At 56.2% G+C, this 21,923-nt stretch overlaps 8 protein-coding genes across 8 annotated transcripts; 4 read left to right on the top strand and 4 right to left on the bottom strand.

Moving 5' to 3' along the window:
• Positions 1 to 471: 471 nt before the first annotated feature.
• On the top strand, positions 472 to 2,515 carry GGS23DRAFT_609822 (kinase-like domain-containing protein; the record flags this gene model as incomplete). Its single annotated transcript, XM_051520295.1, has 6 exons — positions 472 to 520; positions 592 to 764; positions 834 to 917; positions 980 to 1,328; positions 1,389 to 1,787; positions 1,895 to 2,515. The coding sequence occupies 6 exons, from the start codon at positions 472 to 474 to the stop codon at positions 2,026 to 2,028; spliced, it is 1,188 nt and encodes a 395-aa protein (XP_051371463.1). The 3' UTR covers positions 2,029 to 2,515.
• A 955-nt stretch (positions 2,516 to 3,470) lies between these two features.
• Positions 3,471 to 6,628, top strand: GGS23DRAFT_64781 (MIF4G like-domain-containing protein). The gene is made up of 5 exons (XM_051521166.1): positions 3,471 to 3,658; positions 3,761 to 3,920; positions 4,047 to 4,516; positions 4,583 to 5,666; positions 5,727 to 6,628. Exons 2-5 carry the CDS (start codon positions 3,857 to 3,859, stop codon positions 6,458 to 6,460), a joined length of 2,352 nt encoding a protein of 783 aa, XP_051371462.1. The 5' UTR covers positions 3,471 to 3,658; positions 3,761 to 3,856; the 3' UTR covers positions 6,461 to 6,628.
• A 168-nt stretch (positions 6,629 to 6,796) lies between these two features.
• Positions 6,797 to 7,985, bottom strand: GGS23DRAFT_605319 (mitochondrial carrier; the record flags this gene model as incomplete). Its single annotated transcript, XM_051519743.1, has 2 exons — positions 6,797 to 7,686; positions 7,865 to 7,985. 2 exons carry the CDS (start codon positions 7,983 to 7,985, stop codon positions 6,797 to 6,799), a joined length of 1,011 nt encoding a protein of 336 aa, XP_051371461.1.
• Positions 7,986 to 8,370: 385 nt separating this feature from the next.
• GGS23DRAFT_65115 (ubiquitin-related modifier 1) lies at positions 8,371 to 9,398 on the top strand. The gene is made up of 3 exons (XM_051521168.1): positions 8,371 to 8,720; positions 8,897 to 9,061; positions 9,237 to 9,398. The coding sequence occupies exons 1-3, from the start codon at positions 8,665 to 8,667 to the stop codon at positions 9,352 to 9,354; spliced, it is 339 nt and encodes a 112-aa protein (XP_051371460.1). The 5' UTR covers positions 8,371 to 8,664; the 3' UTR covers positions 9,355 to 9,398.
• A 2,872-nt stretch (positions 9,399 to 12,270) lies between these two features.
• GGS23DRAFT_605317 (uncharacterized protein) lies at positions 12,271 to 14,018 on the bottom strand (the record flags this gene model as incomplete). Its single annotated transcript, XM_051519742.1, has 4 exons — positions 12,271 to 12,774; positions 12,850 to 13,023; positions 13,090 to 13,143; positions 13,206 to 14,018. The coding sequence occupies 4 exons, from the start codon at positions 14,016 to 14,018 to the stop codon at positions 12,271 to 12,273; spliced, it is 1,545 nt and encodes a 514-aa protein (XP_051371459.1).
• Positions 14,019 to 14,808: 790 nt separating this feature from the next.
• GGS23DRAFT_569258 (uncharacterized protein) lies at positions 14,809 to 16,753 on the bottom strand. The gene is made up of 2 exons (XM_051516442.1): positions 15,016 to 16,753; positions 14,809 to 14,875 (listed from the first exon to the last, which is right to left on the bottom strand). Exon 1 carries the CDS (start codon positions 16,327 to 16,329, stop codon positions 15,511 to 15,513), a length of 819 nt encoding a protein of 272 aa, XP_051371458.1. The 5' UTR covers positions 16,330 to 16,753; the 3' UTR covers positions 14,809 to 14,875; positions 15,016 to 15,510.
• A 162-nt stretch (positions 16,754 to 16,915) lies between these two features.
• On the bottom strand, positions 16,916 to 17,383 carry GGS23DRAFT_569257 (uncharacterized protein). The gene has a single exon (XM_051516441.1). The coding sequence runs from the start codon at positions 17,241 to 17,243 to the stop codon at positions 16,998 to 17,000; it is 246 nt and encodes an 81-aa protein (XP_051371457.1). The 5' UTR covers positions 17,244 to 17,383; the 3' UTR covers positions 16,916 to 16,997.
• Positions 17,384 to 19,312: 1,929 nt separating this feature from the next.
• GGS23DRAFT_64484 (uncharacterized protein) lies at positions 19,313 to 19,751 on the top strand. Its single transcript, XM_051521165.1, has one exon. The coding sequence runs from the start codon at positions 19,395 to 19,397 to the stop codon at positions 19,632 to 19,634; it is 240 nt and encodes a 79-aa protein (XP_051371456.1). The 5' UTR covers positions 19,313 to 19,394; the 3' UTR covers positions 19,635 to 19,751.
• Positions 19,752 to 21,923: the final 2,172 nt, after the last annotated feature.

Here is a 21,923-nt window from a genome sequence, read left to right as displayed (position 1 = left end):
ACCCCGCCAGAAATCCCCTACCTACGTACACTCACACATAACCTCCATGACCTCCGCCTTCTTGCGATGCCAGACCCCTTCTTCCACTCTTGAGAAATCTGCCATCAATACGTCCTAAATCGTCGTATGCTTTTAGGAACTTCCCCTCTCCCACGCCGCGGTGATTACCCAATACCGCACCAATCCGCATTCCCGCCGCAACCTTAGCTCGTCTGCGTTTGAGGACCGACCGGTACTTGGATCTAGCCTCTCTTCGCCTCGTCCGCGGCACAAGCAAAAGCCATTGGCCCACCATCCCGCCGCCGGTCAATTGCTCTCGAAACGCTGCTCGACCCAATTGTCCCATCCAGTTCTCGCCCAACACGGCGTTTCGAACAGCGCCTCCAGAGTCCCCCGTTCCTGCCTGCTGACGCCGAAAGAGACCCTCTCGGTTTCTCCTCTCTTGCGACCAGCACTGAGCCGCCCGCGACCATGGCGCAAAACCGCCCAACAGCGGCCTTCAACACCCTCCGCATGGGAGGTAAGTTTACGGGCAGCTCGCCACCGTTTGGTGGGGGTGTGTATCGAGAGCGGCGCTGATGCGGGATACAGAGGTCATCCGTGAGAAGGTGCAGGATGGAATTACCGGCGAGACGAGAGACCTCCAGTATACGCAATGCAAGATTGTCGGCAATGGGTCCTTTGGGGTCGTCTTCCAGACGAAGCTTTCGCCGTCAGGCGAGGATGCCGCCATCAAACGTGTGCTTCAAGATAAGAGGTTCAAGGTGAGCCCGAGCCCACACCCCCGCCTCGGATCACTAGATTCCCGTTTGTCCGCTAACGATCCGGTACAGAATCGTGAGCTTCAGATCATGCGTATCGTTAGACATCCCAACATAGTACAACTGAAGGCATTCTATTACTCCAACGGGGAGCGAGTAAGTCCATTTGTCAATTCGACCGGGCGACTGCGGCGTAATTAACTTGATCGCATGAATAGAAGGACGAGGTTTACCTGAACCTAGTTCAAGAGTTCGTACCCGAGACCGTCTATCGAGCCTCACGTTTCTTCAATAAGATGAAATCGACTATGCCGATCCTGGAGGTGAAGCTTTACATCTACCAACTTTTCCGAGCCCTAGCATACATCCATTCTCAAGGAATCTGCCACCGTGACATCAAGCCCCAGAATCTCCTGCTGGACCCGAACACGGGAGTGCTCAAGCTGTGCGATTTCGGGAGCGCTAAAATCTTGGTCGAGAACGAGCCCAATGTTTCGTACATTTGCTCTAGATACTACCGGGCGCCGGAACTCATCTTTGGAGCTACTAACTACACCACTAAGATCGGTAAGTCGTTCCGTTCCGTCGCTGGGTTTCGGAAAAGCCAGCAGCTCATACGATTCGCAGATGTCTGGTCAACCGGCTGCGTAATGGCGGAATTAATGCTGGGCCAACCCCTCTTCCCCGGAGAATCCGGCATCGATCAATTGGTAGAGATTATCAAGGTGCTGGGAACTCCGACGCGCGAACAAATTCGCACCATGAACCCAAACTATATGGAGCACAAATTCCCGCAAATCAAGCCTCACCCGTTTAGCAAAGTATTCCGTAGGGCGGATGCGAACGCCCTGGACCTGATAGCGAGACTGCTCGAGTACACGCCGACGGAACGCCTCGGAGCCATCGACGCGATGGTACACCCTTTCTTCGACGAGCTCCGAGATCCTAGCACGAAGCTTCCGGATTCACGACACTCGAGCGGACAATTGAGGGATTTACCAAACCTGTTCGACTTTTCAAGGCACGGTATGTCGTATCGCCTCTCTCTCTCTCTCTCTCTCTCTCTCCACTACCCCCCCCCCCCCCTCCCCTCTCGTGGTAGGCCTTGCTGATCGTTGTCGTCTCGCTCGCAGAATTATCCATCGCACCGCAGATGAACCACAAGCTTGTTCCTCCTCATGTCAAAGCCACCCTAGCATCCCGTGGACTCGATATAGACAACCTCACGCCGATGAGCAAGCAAGAAATGATGGCGAAGCTAGACTGAGCCTCCGCCGGCCTCTATCTGCGCTCTCGTTCCGCGTAGGTTTGCAAGGCCGCCGCCGCCCGGAGTTTCCGCTGCGGCAAGCACGCACCGGCTGTGCCCGTAAAAGGCACCAACTCATCAGATTGGCATTTGAAGAGAACATGCACGTGGACCAGATCGGAAGTAGCAAATTCCCAACGCGCCCTCGGTGTACTTTTTCAGCTCGAACCGTGATAAAATTCGAGGAAAACACAACACAAAGTTTCCGGACCGGGACTTCTCAAAAAGACATCGGCCATGCTGTGAAAATTTCCAGGTTGCGTTGCTGAAGGGGACGGGGCACTCGAAAACTGGTCGCTCGTCTAGCTAGTCTCGGCCTCTCGTATCGTAGCAGCAGTGCGGCAACTGCTTCAATGCCCAATCGTGCTGACCGGAAGACGGCACCCCACGGGCGTCCTTAGAATTTTGCACGACCGAGACGGCGTTTGCTTTTTATCTATCTTGTTCACTTACTCGTTTCATCCTTGTGGTTGGGCGGGCACAAGGAGGCTGGATCCCCCTCGCGTGGTCTTTCGAGATGTTTAGGAGAAAGGGAGGGGGGGGGGGAGAGAGAGAGAAGCCGGAGGACGGGAGGGGGAGGGCACAATGGCGTATGTGTTATTCTGCGAGGTGTGGACGTGCGGAGTAGTACTGGGATGGAATATGATGCTGAAACTGGCAGGCTCCTCGGACCCAACAGCATTGGCATCGAGGACTGGACAAATTAGGGAATCTCGGCATGACTTTTAAAAGATTTCTTTTTTTTTAACCCCTTCCCCGATAGATGTACCGCGCTGTGCGTCTGGGTGGAAGATGGATGATTCACTAAAAGGGAGGAGGGGGAATTTCTGCACAGCCACGAGGGAAAAGAAAACTTACCGCAATCGCGGCATACAGCAGCGGAGACGACGACTTGGCCCAAGAGAGAGACGAACGTACATGGTCCCTAGTGAATTAGACGCGCGTAACAAACAAACAGACACTGGCGATGGCGGCGCTGTATCCTGCTGCCGTTGCTCTGGCCTGGTAGCACGGATGGTTGCGCTGGACCCAAATTCTTTTTATTCATAAAAAAAAACGGAAAAAAAAAATCATCCCCCCTCGCTCCTCGCTCCTCGCCTTCTTGATTATGGGGGCTTCCTATTGCCCTGCTGCTGTGTTGCTTGCATGTTGGCTGATTACCTAGTGTCTTCTAGTTGTTGTGACGTAGATGTATAATACCTGCCTTGGGCCGGTGGGTATCAGGTAGGGAGTTCATCGGAATTCAGCTTCGCGCAACTCGCTGTCTTATTCTGAGGTTTACTGGGGGCGGAAGGAGGGAGGTGGGTGCCAGAGTTATCGATAAGATTAGATAGGCAAGTTTCAGTAGCAGGTACCTAAGGTCAGGAGGAGGTACCTCAGGTACCTAACCTAGGAAGGTCGGTATGTACCTGACTTGGGTGCCTAAGGTAATAGAGCAGATACGTGCACAGATGTACCTCTACACGAACCAGAGCGTAGAGGCACCTACTATAATAATATCGACAAGGGAGCGGCCACGATTTCGGAACGCAAGCGCGTTCCCTCCACATGTACCTACGGGGTTGTTGGTGTACCTAATGTGGATCCTCGGGTCTGTCTTCTCTCTCTCTCTCTCTCTCTCTCTCCTTCTCGCGCGCGCTGTCTCGCTTTCTCACGTACATTTTCTCACCACTCGCCGCCATTCTCGCAGCAGCAACGATAACATCGACGACGCACCCGTATTAACTCGACATCATCTCCTGCGTCTGCGAGCCTCGGCGAACCCTACAATCTCACCGCGTTGCTCATCATGGCGGACTATGACCGCAGACAATCTGGCGGTGGTTACAACAACCGCAAGAGACGACACAGAGGTATGTAACCATCCATCTCTTCTTCTACCTCACTCCGGTTCCATTGGTGGCTCAGACAAGTGCTGCCGCGGCCAGCCTGGCCGGCTGTCGTGGTCCTGATGAGCGTCTGTTGATGTGTACCTTCAGACGATGACGAATTTGACCGCCGACCCCAGCGCCGACGTTACGATGCGCCGCTCCCCGTCCGCATCCGCAAGCAACTCTTAGGCCTGGCCGAATCCCCTCTGCGTCATTGGCATGAAGAAGTTCAATCTGTCGCCCATATCGTTGCCGACCACTACGACGACCAAGACCTTCGAACGAGCTTCCTGGAGCTCGTGCCGCAGATAGTCATCGAGCAACCGCTCAAGACCCCGTTCGTGGCCGCTGTGGTGCTTGTCCTCAACTCGCTGAAACCAGACGTTCTTGACGACCTTCTAGCTCGAGTCGCGACCGCGACCGAAGAGAAGGTGAAGGTGGGCGAGTGGCGAGACGTGAAGCTATACTTAAAGTTTCTCGCGTGTTTGCAAAGCTGCTTGGAGGGCGATGGTTTGTTCCCCGTTCTCGAGGGGCTCTTTTCCCGAGCTGTCGACCTGCAGACTGCCAGTTCGGACGACGTAAGTTCCATCTTCCCCCCCGTGGCTAATTCCCCTTGGAAATATGCCGAGTAACCCTAGCCGTAGACAATTGGCACCGAACTCGTCAAAATCATCCTCCTCACGATACCGTACATCATGGCAGCTACCGTGCCTCCCCAATGGCACCACAAGGCGGCGGAACTCATGGATAAGACAGATGTCATCGCTTCCGAACCCCACGCGCTCCAGGTCCTAATTGATCCGTATGACGTCGAGGAAGGGGTGGACAGCCCAACGGCAAGCATGAGTGTGATCGGCCTCCTTCAGAAGCAGCTCCAAGGTGAGGCCGCGAACGGCTGGGAGCTTTCCTGTCTTCCGAGGCCGTGGCAGATGCCGTTGGAGGAGGTGGAGCAGCAAGAAAAACTAGACAACGCGCAAAAGCACGCCCTGCCTAGCATATCCATTCCGCAGAAGGTTGTTGCTGGACCCCGTCCCCTGTTCCCCGAGGTTTACCTCTCGGTCTACATCAACCAGGACATCGAGTCCGTTCCCCCGGTGAGCAATGTCGCGTCATCCTTGATCCGAGACTGCCTTCTCGACACCATCAACATCCTGGACTTCAATCGTGTCGCTACGGCCCGTTTCCTCATAGACCTGGATTGCTACTTCGCCCCCGGCACCTTCGTTAAGCGTGCGACGCCGTTCGACCGGCTCAGAGACGTAGAAGGCGACCGCTCAACATGGAAGCCGGAGGATGTCGCGGTTGACGCCGTCTTCTCCCTGATATTCTCGCTGCCAACGCCGGAGCACAAGCTTGTTTATTACCATTCCGTGCTCACGGAAGCATGCAAGCTTGCGCCGGCTGCCGTCGCCCCTAGCCTCGGCCGCGCTATTCGGCATTCGTACCAGAATGTCCACCGTCTAGACCTAGAGCTTTACCATCGTTTCCTGGACTGGTTCACCCACCACCTCAGCAACTTTGGATTCATGTGGAAATGGACCGAGTGGGCAGACGACGTCCGCCTCAGCGAACTAGATCCGCGCGCAGCGTTCATCCTCGGCGCCCTAGACAAGGAGATCCGGCTCAGTTTTGCCCAGCGCATCAAAGGAACGCTCCCCGAGCCTTACCAAGCGCTCATTGGCCCCGAGAAAGAACAGGACACGCCCGATTTCAAGTACGACGACGACAGTAAGTTGAAAGCCCTCCCCAGCACTAGCAGCACTTACACGCAGCTAAACGCGAGCCCAGACGTGCCGTTTGCCGCCGAAGGCAGAGAGATTGCCGCTCTGCTCAAGCGCAAGGCCCCGGAAGAGGAAATACAACCCGTCATCGATCGTATTCATTCCGCGGCTCTAAACGAGCTCCTTCACCCGCTCACCTCCAGCACCGACGTCTTCATGACAGCCGTCTGCTGGGTAGGGTCCAAGTCACTCTCTCACGTCCTAGCCTGCATCGAGCGTACTAAGGACAGGCTGCTCGATGCCGGGGCGGCGTCGGAAGCCGCAAGAGCGCAGATCATCACCGCCGTAACGGCCTACTGGTCCGCTCATCCAGGGGTCGCTATCAGCATCATCGAGAAGCTTCTCAATTACTCTATCATCACGCCCGGGGCCGTAATCGACTGGGCCTTGGTCGGCGACCGTGCGGGCCCGAACGGTCGGGCGCTAAGCAAGGCCTGGGTGTTCGAGCTAGTTTTGAACACGGTCGTCAAGGTGACCGGCCGTCTTAGGCAGGTTGTTAGCGGTGGCACCGCCGACGGTACCGAACAGGAGGTGGCCGCCATGCGCGGGCTCTTCAAGAGCATAGAGGATGCTTTAACCACCTGGGTACGGTATGCCGAGGATTCGATGACGGACGACATTGCAACGAGTGAGAGCGAGCGGGATCTCGTGAAGCGCTGGGGCGAGAAGTGGCTCAGGGTGTTCAGACGAAGGTCCGTTATCGAGGAGGGATTCCTTTTCGAAAACTGGGCTACTTCGTAGGCGCGACTAGATACGATCTTGCCGGCGTTAAGGAGGGTAGCCGGGAAAAAAGGAAAGGTGGACTACAACACTCGAGGGGTCATCAAAAGCTTTGCCGAGGCCGGAGTAGTTAGCTGTTCCTGCACACACATACTAATCCTTCTGAGCATCGACTGCAGCCTGGGACTCAACTTTTGAGCTCCCTCGTGGTCTATTGTCATAATTCCTTTTCTATTCTAGCAAGGAAAGCAGGAAAGGCCCAACCGGAACGACGTCAAAGGCGGAGAGGTAGGGTATTTCGCATCACGTATCGTGCCAGCCGGGGGATGTTATCATCTTTGCGTAGGATGTCAAGCGCTAGCTTGTCCATTGAGGGAGGTGAAATCTCATGTTTTCGTATACCAGGAACGTGACCCATGTTGCCGGCAACACTCTTAAGACACCGGGGATTATCCCGCGGTAGAAGCCGCGCCAGCCCTCTTCCTGTAATATCCTCCTCGCTACGCCGCGGATGCCTCGGCCAAACCGCGCGTCAGCATCGTAATTCTGGAGTCGGCTGCGGATGACCTGGTAGGGATACGTGACAGCGCCGGCGACGAGTTTAGAGACGCTCGAGATGACGAGAGTCGCCTCGTTGCTCAACCTCTGCTGGCGGCGCGCCGACGATGCTTCTCGTCCTCGAGCCAATTGCCCCGGCCTGTCGCCGCTGCCGGCGACGCGAGTGGCCGAACGCGAGAGGTAGAAGCTCTTGAGGGGGTCGTAGACAGCAAACTGCACGGCGCCGTGGGAGACGCCGAGGAGGCTGATGCCGAGGCCGCGGTAGAAGCCACGCCAGCCCTCGTGCCGCAGCAGGTGGGCGGCGCCGGCCCACATGCTGGGGTACGCGCCGGCGGCGCCCTGGTCAGACGACAGCATGCGCGTCTTCATGACCCAGATGGGGTTGGTGAGGGCCTGGGTGACGAGGCCGGCGACGCCGGAAGCGACGAAATAGTCCCGCGGCCCGAGCGACGGCGCTGTCGCGGGCGCGTCGCGGGAGGAGGAGGCGGCGGCCTTGAAGCCGAGGATAGCGCGCTCAGCGCTGGCCTTGAAGAAGAAAAAGGAGGCCCAGCTGGACGCGTTGCCGAGGATGCTGGGGGTCAGGCCGCGGTACAGGGACGCTACCGGTCGCGGTGTCTGCGCCAGGGCGCGGATCAGCGAGACCGTGGTCGGGGGCTGCCGATGGAGGTTGGCTGCGTTGGTCTGGTGGACTGGCGGGCTGGTCAGCTTTTCTCTCTCTTTCTCTCTCCGGACCCCGGGGAAGAAGAAGGGGGAAAAAAAAGGAGGGGGGCTGGAAACGGATTGAGATAGAGTACGAAAAATTAATACGCTCTACTCGCGCGTGCGCCGCGGCAAGATGGTGAAAGGGGAGGGGAGGGGTGGACGTACTGTGCATCCGCGTCTTGACGATGTCGAGGGGGTGGACGACGAGCGTGGCTACGGAGCCGGCGGAGAGCCCCGCAACGGTCTCGACGGCGACGGGGGATAGGCCCGCATGTTTCTGCGTCATGCCAGAGGAAGTTCGGGGGAGGACGGCGTCACATTTCCAAGACGGGGCGACGACGCGAACGGAGAGGGCGGCACCTTGACGCCGTCCCATCTACCTATAACCACAACGGCTCTGCGATCGATAATAGAAGAAGAAGGCCCGCAGAGTTCGGGCCGAGAGGGACCGGACTGGGGACGAACGAGGGAACGTACCTAGGTACCTTAGGAGCTTGCCGTAGGTACCTGTTAGTAGAGGTACCGTTGCTAGGAGGTACCTAGGTACCTACCTATTTGGAGCAAGATACTGTACCTAGTGTGTACCTGGGGGTGGTTCATACGTAGGTAGGTACAGGGGACTAGTTGGGCTGGTCTGCGACATCCTTGGTAGGTACCTCCTCCTAACCTTAGAATGTGCCCGAGTACATGTGTACGTGACGTGACGTAGGTACCTCAAGGTAATTTAATAGTGCGTACCTCTAACGTTCTGTCGATTCGCTGCCTCTTCACCTCTTCACCATCCCTTATCCCTCCCAGCTCAACCAACATCCAGCCGGTCGGGCACTCGTCTCGCCACGGCACGGCGCCGCCGAGTAGGTAATTATCGTCCCTCGCCCCCTTGTGTGATTCCGGCGTCGTTACGGCAAGGCCTGCCAAGCTAGGCACGTTCCTCTCACATCGGTCGGCCTCAAATCACACCCGTCATGCCGTCGATCGAGGAAGCCGGAGTCCCCAAGCTGCCGATTGTGGTCGAGTTCACGTAGGTGCAGCCCTCTCAACCCGTCCTCGCCTTGCTCCCCCCCCCCCCCCCCCAATGCTCGGCTTGTATGGGAATGCCCTCTACCGGAGCGGGGGGGGGGGGGGAGAGAAAGAAGGAGAGCAAAGGACCGCTCTCTTTCTCTCGTCTAGCCATCTATTCCTAACAGCGTCTTCCAGAGGCGGCCTCGAAATGTTATTCTCGGATCAACGACGCCACTCAGTGGCCCTACCCGCTACAAATAAGGAAGGAAAGCCGGCAACTATCGCTAACTTGATCGAGTATCTGTGTGATAATGCGATGAAGGATGCCGGAAAGGAGCTGTTTGTGCTCGATGATCGCCTGTAGGTCTTCCCACCACCCAAGCCTCGCCCCGCCCAGTGATATCGAGGGCCTCCCCCTTTTAGCTATCCCTGCTGCACTGCCCAGAGAGTTCCACGTACTACATATGTACCACATATGCATTGCCGCCCCCCTTCGTCGAAACGCGCCGTAAAGCAGGCTAATTACTTGACTCAGACGGCCTGGAATCCTGGTCCTGGTCAACGACGCCGACTGGGAGCTCGAGGGCGAAGAGGCGTATGAGCTCCAAGCAGGAGACAACATCCTATTTGTCTCTACCCTCCACGGGGGGTGAGTGAGTTGTTCTTTGCGAGCAGGAGAGGGCGAGAGAGGTGCCCACACCGCCATTTACGAGCTGAAAGCGACCGCTGCGCCCGTCGTGGCTACATCAATCCGGCAGACGGCAGGCGGGAGGGGCGAGACAGCGACAGCGACAAGAGACCGCGGCAGAAAAAGGCCTCCGGCCGACGTTGAGAATTCCGGGAGAGAAAAGTAGGCAACCATGAGCGATCCTCGACGTCCATGATTAGTTTCCCAACGACCATCTCGGTTTCTACCCCGCCCCATGCATTTGAGACACCGTCAATCACTTCCAACCGGGTGGTATCCCGCCTGCGATGACAGGTGAGCATGCGGCTAACTCGGTCGACGGTGCTGCCCCAGTACCACTCACGATCGGTGTCTGCCATCTACTACTACGCAGTAGTAATATCTCGGAGCTGCGGCCTCGGGTCGTTCCAATCTAGATCAATCGTTTTTTTTTTCCTCGTCTAGGATTCACGCTCCTGGCACCTGTATGGAGCTCCTCGCGTTGATCACCCGCTTTTTCGGTACATATGTCTGCTCTCTCCCCCCTCCCGCATCTCTCAGGTGCGGCAGAGCACCCATGCACGCTAGATTGATCTCCGTTGCGTTTCGTTCTCACCGCACGAGGGTAAATTCAGCGAGCCGGGCTGGCAAAGTAACCAGGTTGGCGGTGAGAAGGGTAGGGCAGGGCTTTGTGAAATCGGACCCGGTCAAGATCACTCTCGAAGATCGCCGTCTCATCCGCCCACCTGCACAGGCGCGGCCTAAACGGGCCATTTGCAGCACCAACGAGCAAGGGGCTAGACCTGGACGGACGATGGGACAAGGCTATCACGAGACGCGGGATGCAAATGCCCTCGTCGTAAACGCCTTGCAATTTCACGAAGCCCGATGATTTGACCGCCGGGACCGGACGAGACCCAGTTCCGCAGAGCGTATTCTAGCTTAGTCGCAGCGTTATGGCCTGCTGCTTGCGAATAGACGCTCCTCCTCCTCGAGCCTATGAGGCATTTGCCCCCCCTCTCAATTCTTCGCGAATCGTCATCGGCCCCTCCCCCTTCCCGCCCTCGCAGATCGCTTCGGCCATCGGCCAGCAGGAGGTGATCGCGAACGGACTCAACGGTTCGGCCTTCAGCGGCCGTGGTGTGCGGTGGCAGGCCCTAAATAGACGGGTCGAGACACGACACCAAATATTGCATCCCAACCCTCCCCCACTCCCCGGCCCACACACACACGCCTTGCCAGGCTTGCTCGATGGCAGAGTATCCCTAGCTGCCGGAATCCGTTTCCGGTATTTCAAGATGCAAATTGTCTTGTCAGATGTGCGCGCAGCGGCGTGGGTTTCCTCCAGTGGAGCGGGACGCGGCCGGTTGTTGACACGCTCCTCATCATACCTTGCCATACACACATAAATAGAAAAATAGCAGCGAAAGCGTCATATTACGAGAATTTCTTCTCTCTGTAGGCGTGAAGTAACGTAACGGATTGCCAATATCTTGAGGCTATATAGATCTAGGTATCCCCTTTCTCTCTCCTTTTCTCTACCGCATGTACGCATAGATTAGCGAGCTGTGTCCCCGTAGGTCCTATTAATGTATAAGCTAGCGAGTTTAGTATACATGTAAGTAGAGAGAGAGAGAGACAGGGAGAGAAAAGAGAAGTGAAAATGAACATGAAAAGAAATCGAACGAGGGACAAAGCAATTGTATCCGATGAAAGCGGAACTAAAACTACCACTTAAACTCCGTTGGTTCGCACCCCCGATGAAGGTCTAGTAACCTTTTTGATGCAAAATTCTGGTATCTCCTCCGTGTGGCAGTATCCGTGATGATCCCCTGACCCAGGTATTTTGTTGCCTCTTTTCCCATCTGCGCCGTCGTCATTCTTTGTAACTGGCCCACCGCCTGATTGGTACCAAGAAAGGGGGAGAAAAAAAAAGAGAGAAAACACAAGCAGAGCCGCCCTCCACCTTCGATGCGTGCCGTCCACCAAAATTATGCATCCAATCCCTTTCCCTTCCCCCACTACTAGAGCCTCTCTGCCCCGTCCCGGCATCGCCCTCTTTCCTTTCTGACTACCCTCTCTCTTCGCAGTGCCCGACCCACCACTAGTGGTTCCGGGATTTACGTCGTAGATGTAGATACATCGTACCGAGATCCAGGAGAAACGCGCCCCCGGCAAAATCTGCGAGGCTTGCGAATAGGCCATCCTACAGTCGCTAAGGGACGGCGAGAAGGAGAATAAGCTGCTACCACGTCCCTCCTAGTGCCGTCCCAAATATGAGATAGACAAAGTCATAACTGAAATTGAGGATCCCCCCCAAAAGGGGATTGGGTGGGTATTCGTGTGCGCATGTGTTGGACTTGTGTATAGGTGTCTGAGTGAATGGTTCGGTTGCTCGTCCACAAGCTTGTCGCCATTTTTTTTCTATTATCTTTTTTTCTCTTGTTGCTTCTCACCATTATTTTTGGGGGGTTTGTTGTTGTCTTTTTTTCTGTTCTATCCCTCCCTCCCCGGCCAACCTTCATTTGTCCACCTATGGTGGTGGACAAGTGACGGAAATATGAAAAGAAGAAAACCGCGGATTCGGAATTCGAGACAGAAAGCCTCTCCGTAAATCTTTATGTTAGCGACGTTTGGTATCTTGGAATTCGACTGGTACCGCCCCGTGATATCTACTGTGTGTTTATCCTATCGCTCGACCTGCCTAGTTTGTTCGCGTGGAGTAATCATGGTTGATCCACGGCCTTCTCTCTTCGTATGTCCACCAGTGCGAATGCGCAGACTCTCTCTCCTTGTTTCCCTCGAATTCGGCCGTCCTACTAGTCATCGCTGGTGAGTCGCTCAAGCGTAGCTGACCCCACCTACGGCATCGCCGCGATGAGGGGCTGACAAGGGCAGGATTCTAATAGACGCGAGGATATCCGTAGGGACGACCGTGTTCCTCCTCGTAGACAGTGCCCGGACTGGTGGAGGCGGTGACGGTATTCTCGGTGGAAACGACGCTGGCCTGATCCATCTCATACAGCCCATAAGTGGCGGAGTGTTGGTCTCGGCTCGCCGCCATGTTGTTTTGAGGGCCGTTTCGAGACACGCCGTGACCGCCAAAACTATCCGGGTACGGAAGGACTGGCTGTCCAGGGAGCCGTTGCGGCGGTTGGTGAGCCGGCGGGAGAGCCTGAACGGGATAATGACGGGGCATGTTCGGCTCACGCAGGCTCTTGGTTTTCGGAGCGATTTTGCGATCCCTTCCTCGGCCTTTGATGCCCTTGTTGCTGTTCTTGTAGAGTTCGGCAAAATGCAGGAACAACTTGTGGTCATGTTCCTCAAGCTCAACACCGGGCGGTAGGTTGCTGAACCTGTGCGTCAGATCCTGTATCTTGTCGGCGTGGAACTTGTTGTGGTGATTCTACACGTCGAGTGTTAGCAAATTGACTTTTTGCTAGAGGCGGGAAGAAAGGATATGCTTCTGGTCCCAACGCACTTTTAGGTTGCCCCGTTGCCCGAACATCTTGCCGCACCCGTCAAATATGCAGCGGAAGGGCTTGAGCTTGCTGTGTATGAGCCGGTGCGGCTTTAGGTTGCCACGCTGAGCAAAGCACTTCCCGCAGATATCACACATGAAAGGCTTCTCCCCCGTGTGGATGCGGGTGTGCGACTGTTGTTCCGGTTGTTAGACATCTTCGCTTTTACTAATACAGTGTTGCCGCTGGGAAACGCGTACCATCATGTTGCCTCTCTGTGAGAACTTCAGACCGCACCTGGGTTCGGGGCACACCTTGGAAGGGTCAATAAAACCATACTTGCAATAAGGGTGATGATAGCTGAACGCTGCCTTACATAGGGTTTCTCTCCTGTATGGGCCCGTTTGTGAGTCTCGAGCTGGGTCTTTTGAGAGCATTTCTTCCCGCATCCCTTAATGTCGCACACGTAACGTTTTTGGCGTACCCGCCCATGCTCATCACTCGGGACAGCTGTCTCTTCCGGGCTACACGACGCTTTGCGCAGATTGAACTTGTCTTGATCGACAGTGGGATGAGACGGGTAGGTGGTAGCACGCCTAAGACCACCACCACCTCCTCCCCCGCCATCATCGCCACGGCGACGACCACTACCGGTAACACTGGTAACACCAGCGGGAGTAGCGTCATTAACATTTTCCGGCTCGTGTTTCAGCTGGATCACCTTCATCAGAGCGTCGATGTGGGTGGAGAAGGACACCTCGTTAGCTTCGTCCTCGGCGACATTCCGAGTGATCGTTTTTGACGGGGGCTGCGGAATATGCGCAGGCAACGGCCCCGCCACTGTTTGCGGCTCGTACTTGATCGCGGGTTTCTCATCCTGCTCTCCCGGACGCGCCCGGACGGATCCGCTCCGAAAGTCGGGACGCACCTCGTCGTGACCAGGTGCCGCCGGACGTGGAACCGAGCACTCCCCCGGGTAGTGCTTGAAGGGGGACGTCGGGGGAGAAGCCGTCGGGTACTGCTGGAAGAGGAAGTTGTGGCTAGGAGGGTAGTTCGATGCTTGCGGACCAGCCATGTGTGCCATGTGGTAGGGGGTTTCTAACACGTATTGGGGGTGAATCGCCGGTCGCTGGATGGGCGCAGTGCTGGTTGGGCTTGAGCCGTACGACAGGATAGCAGGAGGGTCCATCACGACGTAGTCCGGGTTCGGCTGCTGGTGAACCCATCGCTGCCAGCCGTGAGTCTCCTGGGCCTCGCTTGTTAGAGCCAGTTTGGCGACGGGGGAGGACTAGTCTTGCCCGTAGGCAAAACCAGTCAGTCGGGCTAGGAGAAGTCGATGACGTCCAAGTCTTCGGTGCCTCTCTGGCAGACCTCTCTCGATGGTCCTCCGGCGTTGGCCCTGCGAGAATAGGTAGGGACGAAAAGAGCAAGCCACGTTGACGGCTCTGCTGCTTACAGCCTTGGGCTATATATATATGCGTGCCTAACAGCGAGCGTCTATCATAACTAGTTGAAAAACGCAGGAAAACACACGCAAAGCAAAAAGCCAACCCGGGATATATATGTATAGAGAGAGGAGAGAGAGAGGGAGAGACAGACGAGAGAGAGAGCGAACAGACGGCCTGCTATATAGCACAACCTGGCCACACAAAGTCGGAGGGGATGAGAGGTGAGATTGCGAAGTCAGGGTCGACCCGGTCGACGGGGCACGGGGGTGTTGACGAAGTATATACCTCTACCTGGAGGACGCAAGATTGAGTGATGCGCGCCAGGGTTCGATCTGGGGAGCCAACGTGTTGGACAAGCCCCGGGAATCATGGGACGCCAAGAGGGATATACGTAGACGGAGGACTCTCAGACCCTTAAGACTTAGAAGCTGAACGCGGGTTGTGTGTGTAAGTTGCTAAAGTGGAGGGGGTGTCAAGGTCAAGAGAGATATGGGATGGGCCGGGTTGGGTACATGGCCCTCGCTGCCTCGCGGCAAGGACACCGCCCACCATTCTGGGTCCTCTTTCCCAACCCTGAGAGATGGGACTAGCTCCGTGACTAGTGATGTATAGTTTATGTAAGTGAGGCCGCGGAGTGGTGAGAGCGCGCGAGAAAGGGAGAAGGCACGGGGGGGTTAGAGGGAGTGGGGAGGAGGAGGAGGAGGAGGAGGAGGAGGAGCGATAGGAGGACCTGCCTACCTGTCTGCCTGCCTGCCTGCCTGCCTGCCTGTGTAGCTGCTACCAGGCCTACGAGCGAGAGAGAGAGAGGGAGTGAGAGTGAGAGAAGAGGCTGCGGGGGGGGGGGGGGTTGGAAGGGGGGAAGGGAGGAGAGGGCCAGCGGTGGATCGACCGTAGTTTCTGCATGTACACACGACATGCGTAGGAGGTAAGAGGTAGTAGACGGGTACACGTGGAGGCAGGCGCGCAGGTATTCGCAGCCGCCAGATGTGAGCAGCGTCGGTGGTAGAGGTACATCGAGGTAGGCCTGGTATACCTGCCGGTGTACAAGCAGACCCAGGTAGAGAGATCGAGCGAGGTACTTCGTCACTGCACAAGGTCGAGGTAGGTACCAGCCCAAGGTTCGCTAGGCACACGCAGGCCGATATACAGGGGAGGCGCGCAGCTCGACGAGCCTTTCCACAATACATACATAGTCTCGACTAGGCCGCCGGTGGGTTTCTAGCACTGGTCGAATCAAGCAGTACGCGGCGAGCTGGCTGCAGCACCTGCGTATGCCTCGGCCATCCCACGCAGGGGGCCCGTGCCGGCACGTCTACAGCCCAACATGACGAATACCCAAGCTCCAGTGTCGTCGATGATGGGCAGCGCCCTGACCAGTGGAGAGAAAGGCGAGGCCGGGTGGAGATGGCGACAGAGCAGCAGCCAGCGGCGGCGGCAGCAGGCGGGAGAGGTCGACGATGACAGCTGCCGCATCCACTTCGGCCGGCTGGGGGACGTGAGGTCGACGATGACACGTCGCCCATGCAACAGACCAGATCTGTCCTCAACAATCGGCGAGCACCCACATATACAATACACATACACACACAGACACCTACACATATAGCTACACAGGCACTCGCGCGGACGGGGCAGAGGACGCGAGAAGGGGGGAGAGCGAGCGAGAGCGAGAGTCGTAGGCGGTCCCGCCTCCGGCTCTCCCAGGTAGTGTGGTATCGGTGGCCAGCGAGTGACAAGGGGGGTTTGGCGTAGGGGAGGGGTGTCTAAATGGTACTGTGACGAAGGGAGGCATGTATACCGTAGGGGGGCGGTAAGGCGAGCGCGAGAGGGCGAGATCGAGAAGAGCGATGGAAATCCAAAGGGGAGATGGGAAAAGTGAGGCCAAGCAGCGGAGACCGGGTCTCCCCCTGCAGCTGGAACTTCCCTGCCCATCGGGGGAATCCCGTTACCAGCACACCTCTTCGGCCCCTGGGTCGACGCCGGCCAGTGAGTATCTGGCCTGCGTCGAACGCCGCTAGCTAGCTGGCCGCCCGCACAAAAAAATTTACCCATCCGGGCTATGATACAATAGTCTCTCGCCGTAGCCGGTTCCCAAGGTGGTGGGTGGCCCCGGTCTCTCTGGCGCACCACAAACCTGCCGCCCGCGTACCGGGAGAGGTTAGGAGGAAAGAAAGATAGACAGATAGAAAAAGAGAGGAGGAGAGAGGAGGAGAGAGGAGGAGAGAAAAGGAGAGAAAAATAGAGAGGGAGAGACGGAGAGAGAAGCGTGCCACGGTCAGGCGGCTGCCTCGATCGGGCCACCGTTACAAGGATATATCTCCCTTTTCAGCATCGCAGAAATCGAGCCAAGGGGGCTGCACGCGAGGCTTGACAAGCAAGCGCCACGCGCAAGACGGGCACCTCTCACGAGCGAACGGGCGGACTTGATGAATCACGACGGGGCAGCAATAGGCCGGTACGTAAGTGATATCGCGATTAGGGGCAGGGGGGACTTGGTAGCGATATATGGATATCCTGTTGGCTGGTCCCAGGGTCCGTCGCACAGCACGTACCGATTCCACGGCCAGCCTGGACCCGACTTACTGTTCAATTGTCGACTGCTGGATGTATAGCCCTCCCCCCCCTCCCCTACCTCATAGATTGGTAGGTTGCTAGGCAGGTTGTCTACCACATGGGTATACGACGTGTAAGCTACGCAGCACCGATGCTGCGTATACCACTTACACAGCGCACCTACGTGCTGGAGAGGTGTGCGTGCGTGTCTGCGTACGACGTACCGCGCAGTGTACGTAGTATGTGTTTAGTTTGGGACGGGAGCAGCCGTTCGGGGTTCCATCGTCTTCGCTAAAGTAGCCGGCCCAGCGACCTGCGACGATACCTGACCTACACCCATACCTCCACCTACATGCGCATGCGCACATATGTATACCACCGACAATGCGTACAGTCAGTGCGCATACTGGCATTTACCAATAGCAATGACGTACCTGGCGAACACAACCCTCTCTCTCGCACGCGCTCTCTCTCCTATCCCCGGGCTCTCCCTCCCTCCCTCAGCAAGTAAGTCGTGCCGGGACGTGGCTCTACCGCATACGGGAGCTTCCCTTCAGCTGAGTTGTGAGACTAGGAGGGGAGGAGGAGGAGGGGGGGGGGGGAAGGCGAGAGAAGAGGCGATGAGATCTGAAGGGGTTGTTGTCTTCGAGAAGCTGAACGCGATTTTGTACTGTGTGGGATCCACCCCCCTCGAGATCTAGGTAAGTGCTCCAACTTGACAAGGGTCACCAGATCTACTGAGGAAATTAGCTGGGTGGGAGGCTCCGCTTAGCCTTCTTGGCTAGATACTATGTATATACCATCTTAACATCTGCATGCACATACTTGCACAGTACGGCCGCCGTCTTTGGCAGGCTATTCCATGTCTACATACACACTTTTACCGGGTTACGACGTTGAGAGGGCCCCTGTCTTCCCTCCCCCCCTTCCCCCCACACTCACTCTCACGCACACGCACAGACTCAGATGCTCGTTCTCGCTCGCTCTCTATTATGAATTACTCTTTCTCTCCCTTCAGACTATCGACCTCCTACGCGGTATCGACAATGTATTGCTTCATCCAGTATGTATGGGCCTCTCCGTGCGTATCTGATGTAGTAATTTGGCAGAGGGGTGTAGAGTCTTACTATTATGATGATGATGTCGCTCGCGCTAGGTATCCTTGAAAGGCCATCCAGGTCGACAACACGGACTTTGTGCGCATGTATAAGTCTCGGTATTTCAATTTCACACAGATACATATACCTTGGTTGTTAAACCAATGCATCCCGGCGTCAGAACTGAGCAGCACAAAAACCCGTCATTATGGTCCCTGGGTATCGCGCTCGCACAGTTCCCTTATGCATTGCAGTATGTATTACCGCTTGACGATGTTTTGTCATCTTTTCTTCATATCCCACTGTCCAATTTTTGGGGGGGGAGGGGGGAGGGGGGAGCGGGGGGCTAGAGGGATCCGAAGAAAAAGTTGCAAGCTCACGCTGTCCCATGGTCGAAACGGGAAACGTATTGCCCCCCTTCCCCTCCTCCCCGACCCCTGGTTTCTCTTCCATCGGGGCACAAGATGGGGAGGCATCATTGGTTCGAAGTCGAAGTTGAGTATGCTGCACTACACACGAGGGCTCCGTTAGCGGGATCGCGGATGGCCGAAGGTCGTCTCGGAATCGATGCCGCTGTGGTTGTGGGGAGGGAGGGGGGGAGGCGGGGAGGAGTAGAAGGCTCACCATCGCTAGCTATCTCCGAGGCGAGAGAAATGATCCTAGATTCAGCTCCCAACTTTCCCTTTCTCGTGGGTGTGGGTGTGCGGCGTGCTCAGATGCCCGGGGTACGCTTGGGTAGATAGGGCGCCGGGTGGAGCAGACGGGAGTTGAGTCGACGGCGTGCATCGTGAAAAGCGCCTAGATTCGATCCGTCTCATTACCCGCTGCTCGGGGCAGCTCACGAACATGCGTGATCCTCCGCCGTCCTTCCTCACTTACCCTGCTCGGCTGTAATATCGCCGCCTCCTTCCCCCCCTTCCCCCCATAGCCAACCGCGCGCTCGCGACATTCGTCATTCCGCTTGCGGCGTTCCTACGCACTTTTTCGTCGGACAAATTGGAATCGTGTTTGCCAGACACTCATCTGGCGATCCGCTTTGACCCCGTTCATTCCGTTGGACTGGTCCGATGCAAGCCACGTGGGCCTTTGGCCCAGCGATCGCTAGATATCCCCAGCGGCCTTGGATACCCCAGATCCGGCTATGTCGAGACGCGCGTGCGCGCTGGTGCTGGTCGGGCGGCCCACGATCCCGGCGCCCAGGCAGGAAGCCCGGAATCCTCCCGGGCTCGGGAGCAGGAAAGGAGCAGCCGGTCGCTGTAACCAGGCGACGAGCAGGGGAGCACGTGAAGATCGTAATGGTTTGAGATTGATTGTCTGGTCGCAACTCGCGCAATCCACGTTCTAACTCCCGCGGTCTGCTTTGTATGTTGAACGGCACCCAACCAGAGGGGACGGCACGCACAGTTACATGTACCCTACAGGTTTGAGGTACCTACGTATGTATGTATACACAGTAGGCGTGCACGTATGCATGTACACACATTTTCACATTCATATATAGGTACCTACATGCATACATACATACATACATACATACATACATACATACATACATACATACATACATACATCCGTGTTAGCTACCTCTTTCTGAGTAGGCATGTACATACTTACGGGGCCAGCGAACCAGCGAGACGACAATGTGACTTGTCATTTACTTGGCAGCTCGCTGGCGGCTCGGTGGTGCAATCTACGCCGTCCCTCTGAGGCGGGCTTGCGGACGGAGATAAGTTCCTTTCGAATCAGATGGCGACAGGGGGGTTGGGGGGAGGGGGGGGCCCCTACGTATATACGCATGTATGTATAATAGTATCATCCTGTGGCGAGCGCCCACGGACCCGTCAGAACCTTGCCGACGCTGGGTGACGGGCTGGGTGATATGCTTGGTGATGAGCACTTTTCCGACGGATACGTGATGAGGGTGTGGGCGCTCGTTCGCCTATTACCTAAAGGAAGAGAGGGCTCAGCCCGGGGGAGCTTGTCGCAAGTTCACACACACGGACGGGGGAGACAGAGGGAGGGAGGGAGACCCGGCAATGGCCAAGGAGGAGACATCCCTGGCAAGAAGACCGGGGGTTGCCCTGTTCGTGCTGCGTTCCCAGCTGGCTGGTTGACGAACAGATCCCTCCCTGTCCCGCCAGATTGATTGGCCTCTGCCGAGGGTCTTGGGTCCGGGAAGACCCTAGCTCGTAGATTACGCAGTATACTGATATATTCGGATGGTCTCCATCATTGGACGCCTTGTACTCCGTCAGGATACTAGTACATCGACGCACACCCGTCGGCTTGTCAGCCTCTACTAGATCGATACGTCGTCGTATCGGTGGAGGAGGGGTGCCTAGGAGGTACCTACCTCCTACCTACCTAGGTACTTAGGTAAATACCTACCTAGGTAGGAAGGTACCTGGGCAGGGAGGCGTGTAGGCAAGCTAGGAGGTACCTCTCGCGTCAGGATCAGGATCGGTATACACTTACCCAGGGGCCCGCCTTATAGGTGCCGGGTACACCGGGCAGGTACTTAGGCGGGTACCTGACGCGGTACATACTGACCCTAGGTACCTAAGGTACCTACCTCTGCCAAGGATGCGCCAGAGGCCGTGTTCGACCTGGCCGGAGCCGTCGTGAAGGCTTGACGATACCGCGGGTATTACGCGACGGCAGGTCGCTAAAGGGGCTGTAGCGAGGAAATGGCACGTAAAAAGCCAGCACGGGACTGATGGGAAACAACCCGAGACCCAACGCTGGTGGATCTATCGTGTGTGACGGCGATTGACAGCCCGCCCCATTTATCAGCACATTCGCATACGTAGCAAGGGATGACGATGGGATGAAGGCGAAACGAGACCCTTGCCGCTCGCCGCCGTCCGAAAGGAAGAGAAGATGTTCATCATCGGGCGGCCAAGAAGAGGCCAGACCGCCATCGCCGTTCGAACCTGTTGACGGCATTGCCGGATATCTCACGTCCCTCTCCACACACATGTGGCGTACCGCCGGCTGCAAGGGCCTTTCGCCAGCCTCTACGTATTATTACCTCGGCCGTTCTCTCTTACGCAAATCAACTAAGGAATCGTATACCACTCCCCTCATATAAGTGTTCCATCTTGCCGAGACCGTAGCTGGCGAAGGGACAGAAAGAGAAGGGTGGGGAGGCGGGGGGGGGGGGGAGCGAGCGAGTGAGCGAGCAAGGGGGAGGGCCGTTGCTTGGTAAGAGGATAGGAGAGCAAGAATGATTGAGGACACACCTGTGTGTGGGGGTTGGGTTGTATGTAAGTGGTAGACGCCAATGGGCCGCCACGATTCGCAGGGCGATCATCTCGGCACCGGCCTCTGGGTTCTTGGAGGGATGTCGATGTCAATGTACTAGAGAGGTGATTCCCAGCACGACGGAGAATATTGCGTGGCATGCCAGATTCCCGGGACGGTGCATATCCGGGAATCCAATAGTTCTCCTGCGTCTTTACCGTGAAGGGCAATAACGGAAAGGCCCCGGCCTCGTCCGCTTTCTCATCCTCTTTTCGAAAGGGTATGATCCCAACAGAAAGTCTGCGTCACGCAGGCCAGGGGCCCAGGGGTGAGGGAGGGGAGGATAAACCGATTACTGATATGATGCGTGTGCGGTAGCATGTACGTGAGAGTGGACGGCGATCCACGGCTACCCACGGGGGAATAGAGGCTCCAGGTCTGCAAGTAACGCCTATGTTAAATTATATTATATTCCACTACCTTAAATACATATATATAAAGATGTTTAACTTACTATAGCATTTAATAAACATATTTAACTATATTTTATTATTTATTAATACTTTATATATTAATATATTATAATTTTATTTCAGTATATAAATCTGTCACATAGAGAGCCACTTATATATGGCTCCCTACTCCTTCTCGAGTTACTCGCTTACCTAACATAGCTCCTAGCTCGCTTATATAACATAGCTCGTAACTCCCTATCGTCTATATATAGGTAGCTCGTATCTCCTTTATTAATCT

Source organism: Durotheca rogersii (genome assembly GCF_024521655.1).
Source record: "Durotheca rogersii strain YMJ 92031201 chromosome Unknown GGS23scaffold_11, whole genome shotgun sequence".
Taxonomy (NCBI): Eukaryota; Fungi; Ascomycota; class Sordariomycetes; order Xylariales; family Xylariaceae; genus Durotheca; species Durotheca rogersii.
This window is presented reverse-complemented; position numbering and strand designations above follow the sequence as displayed.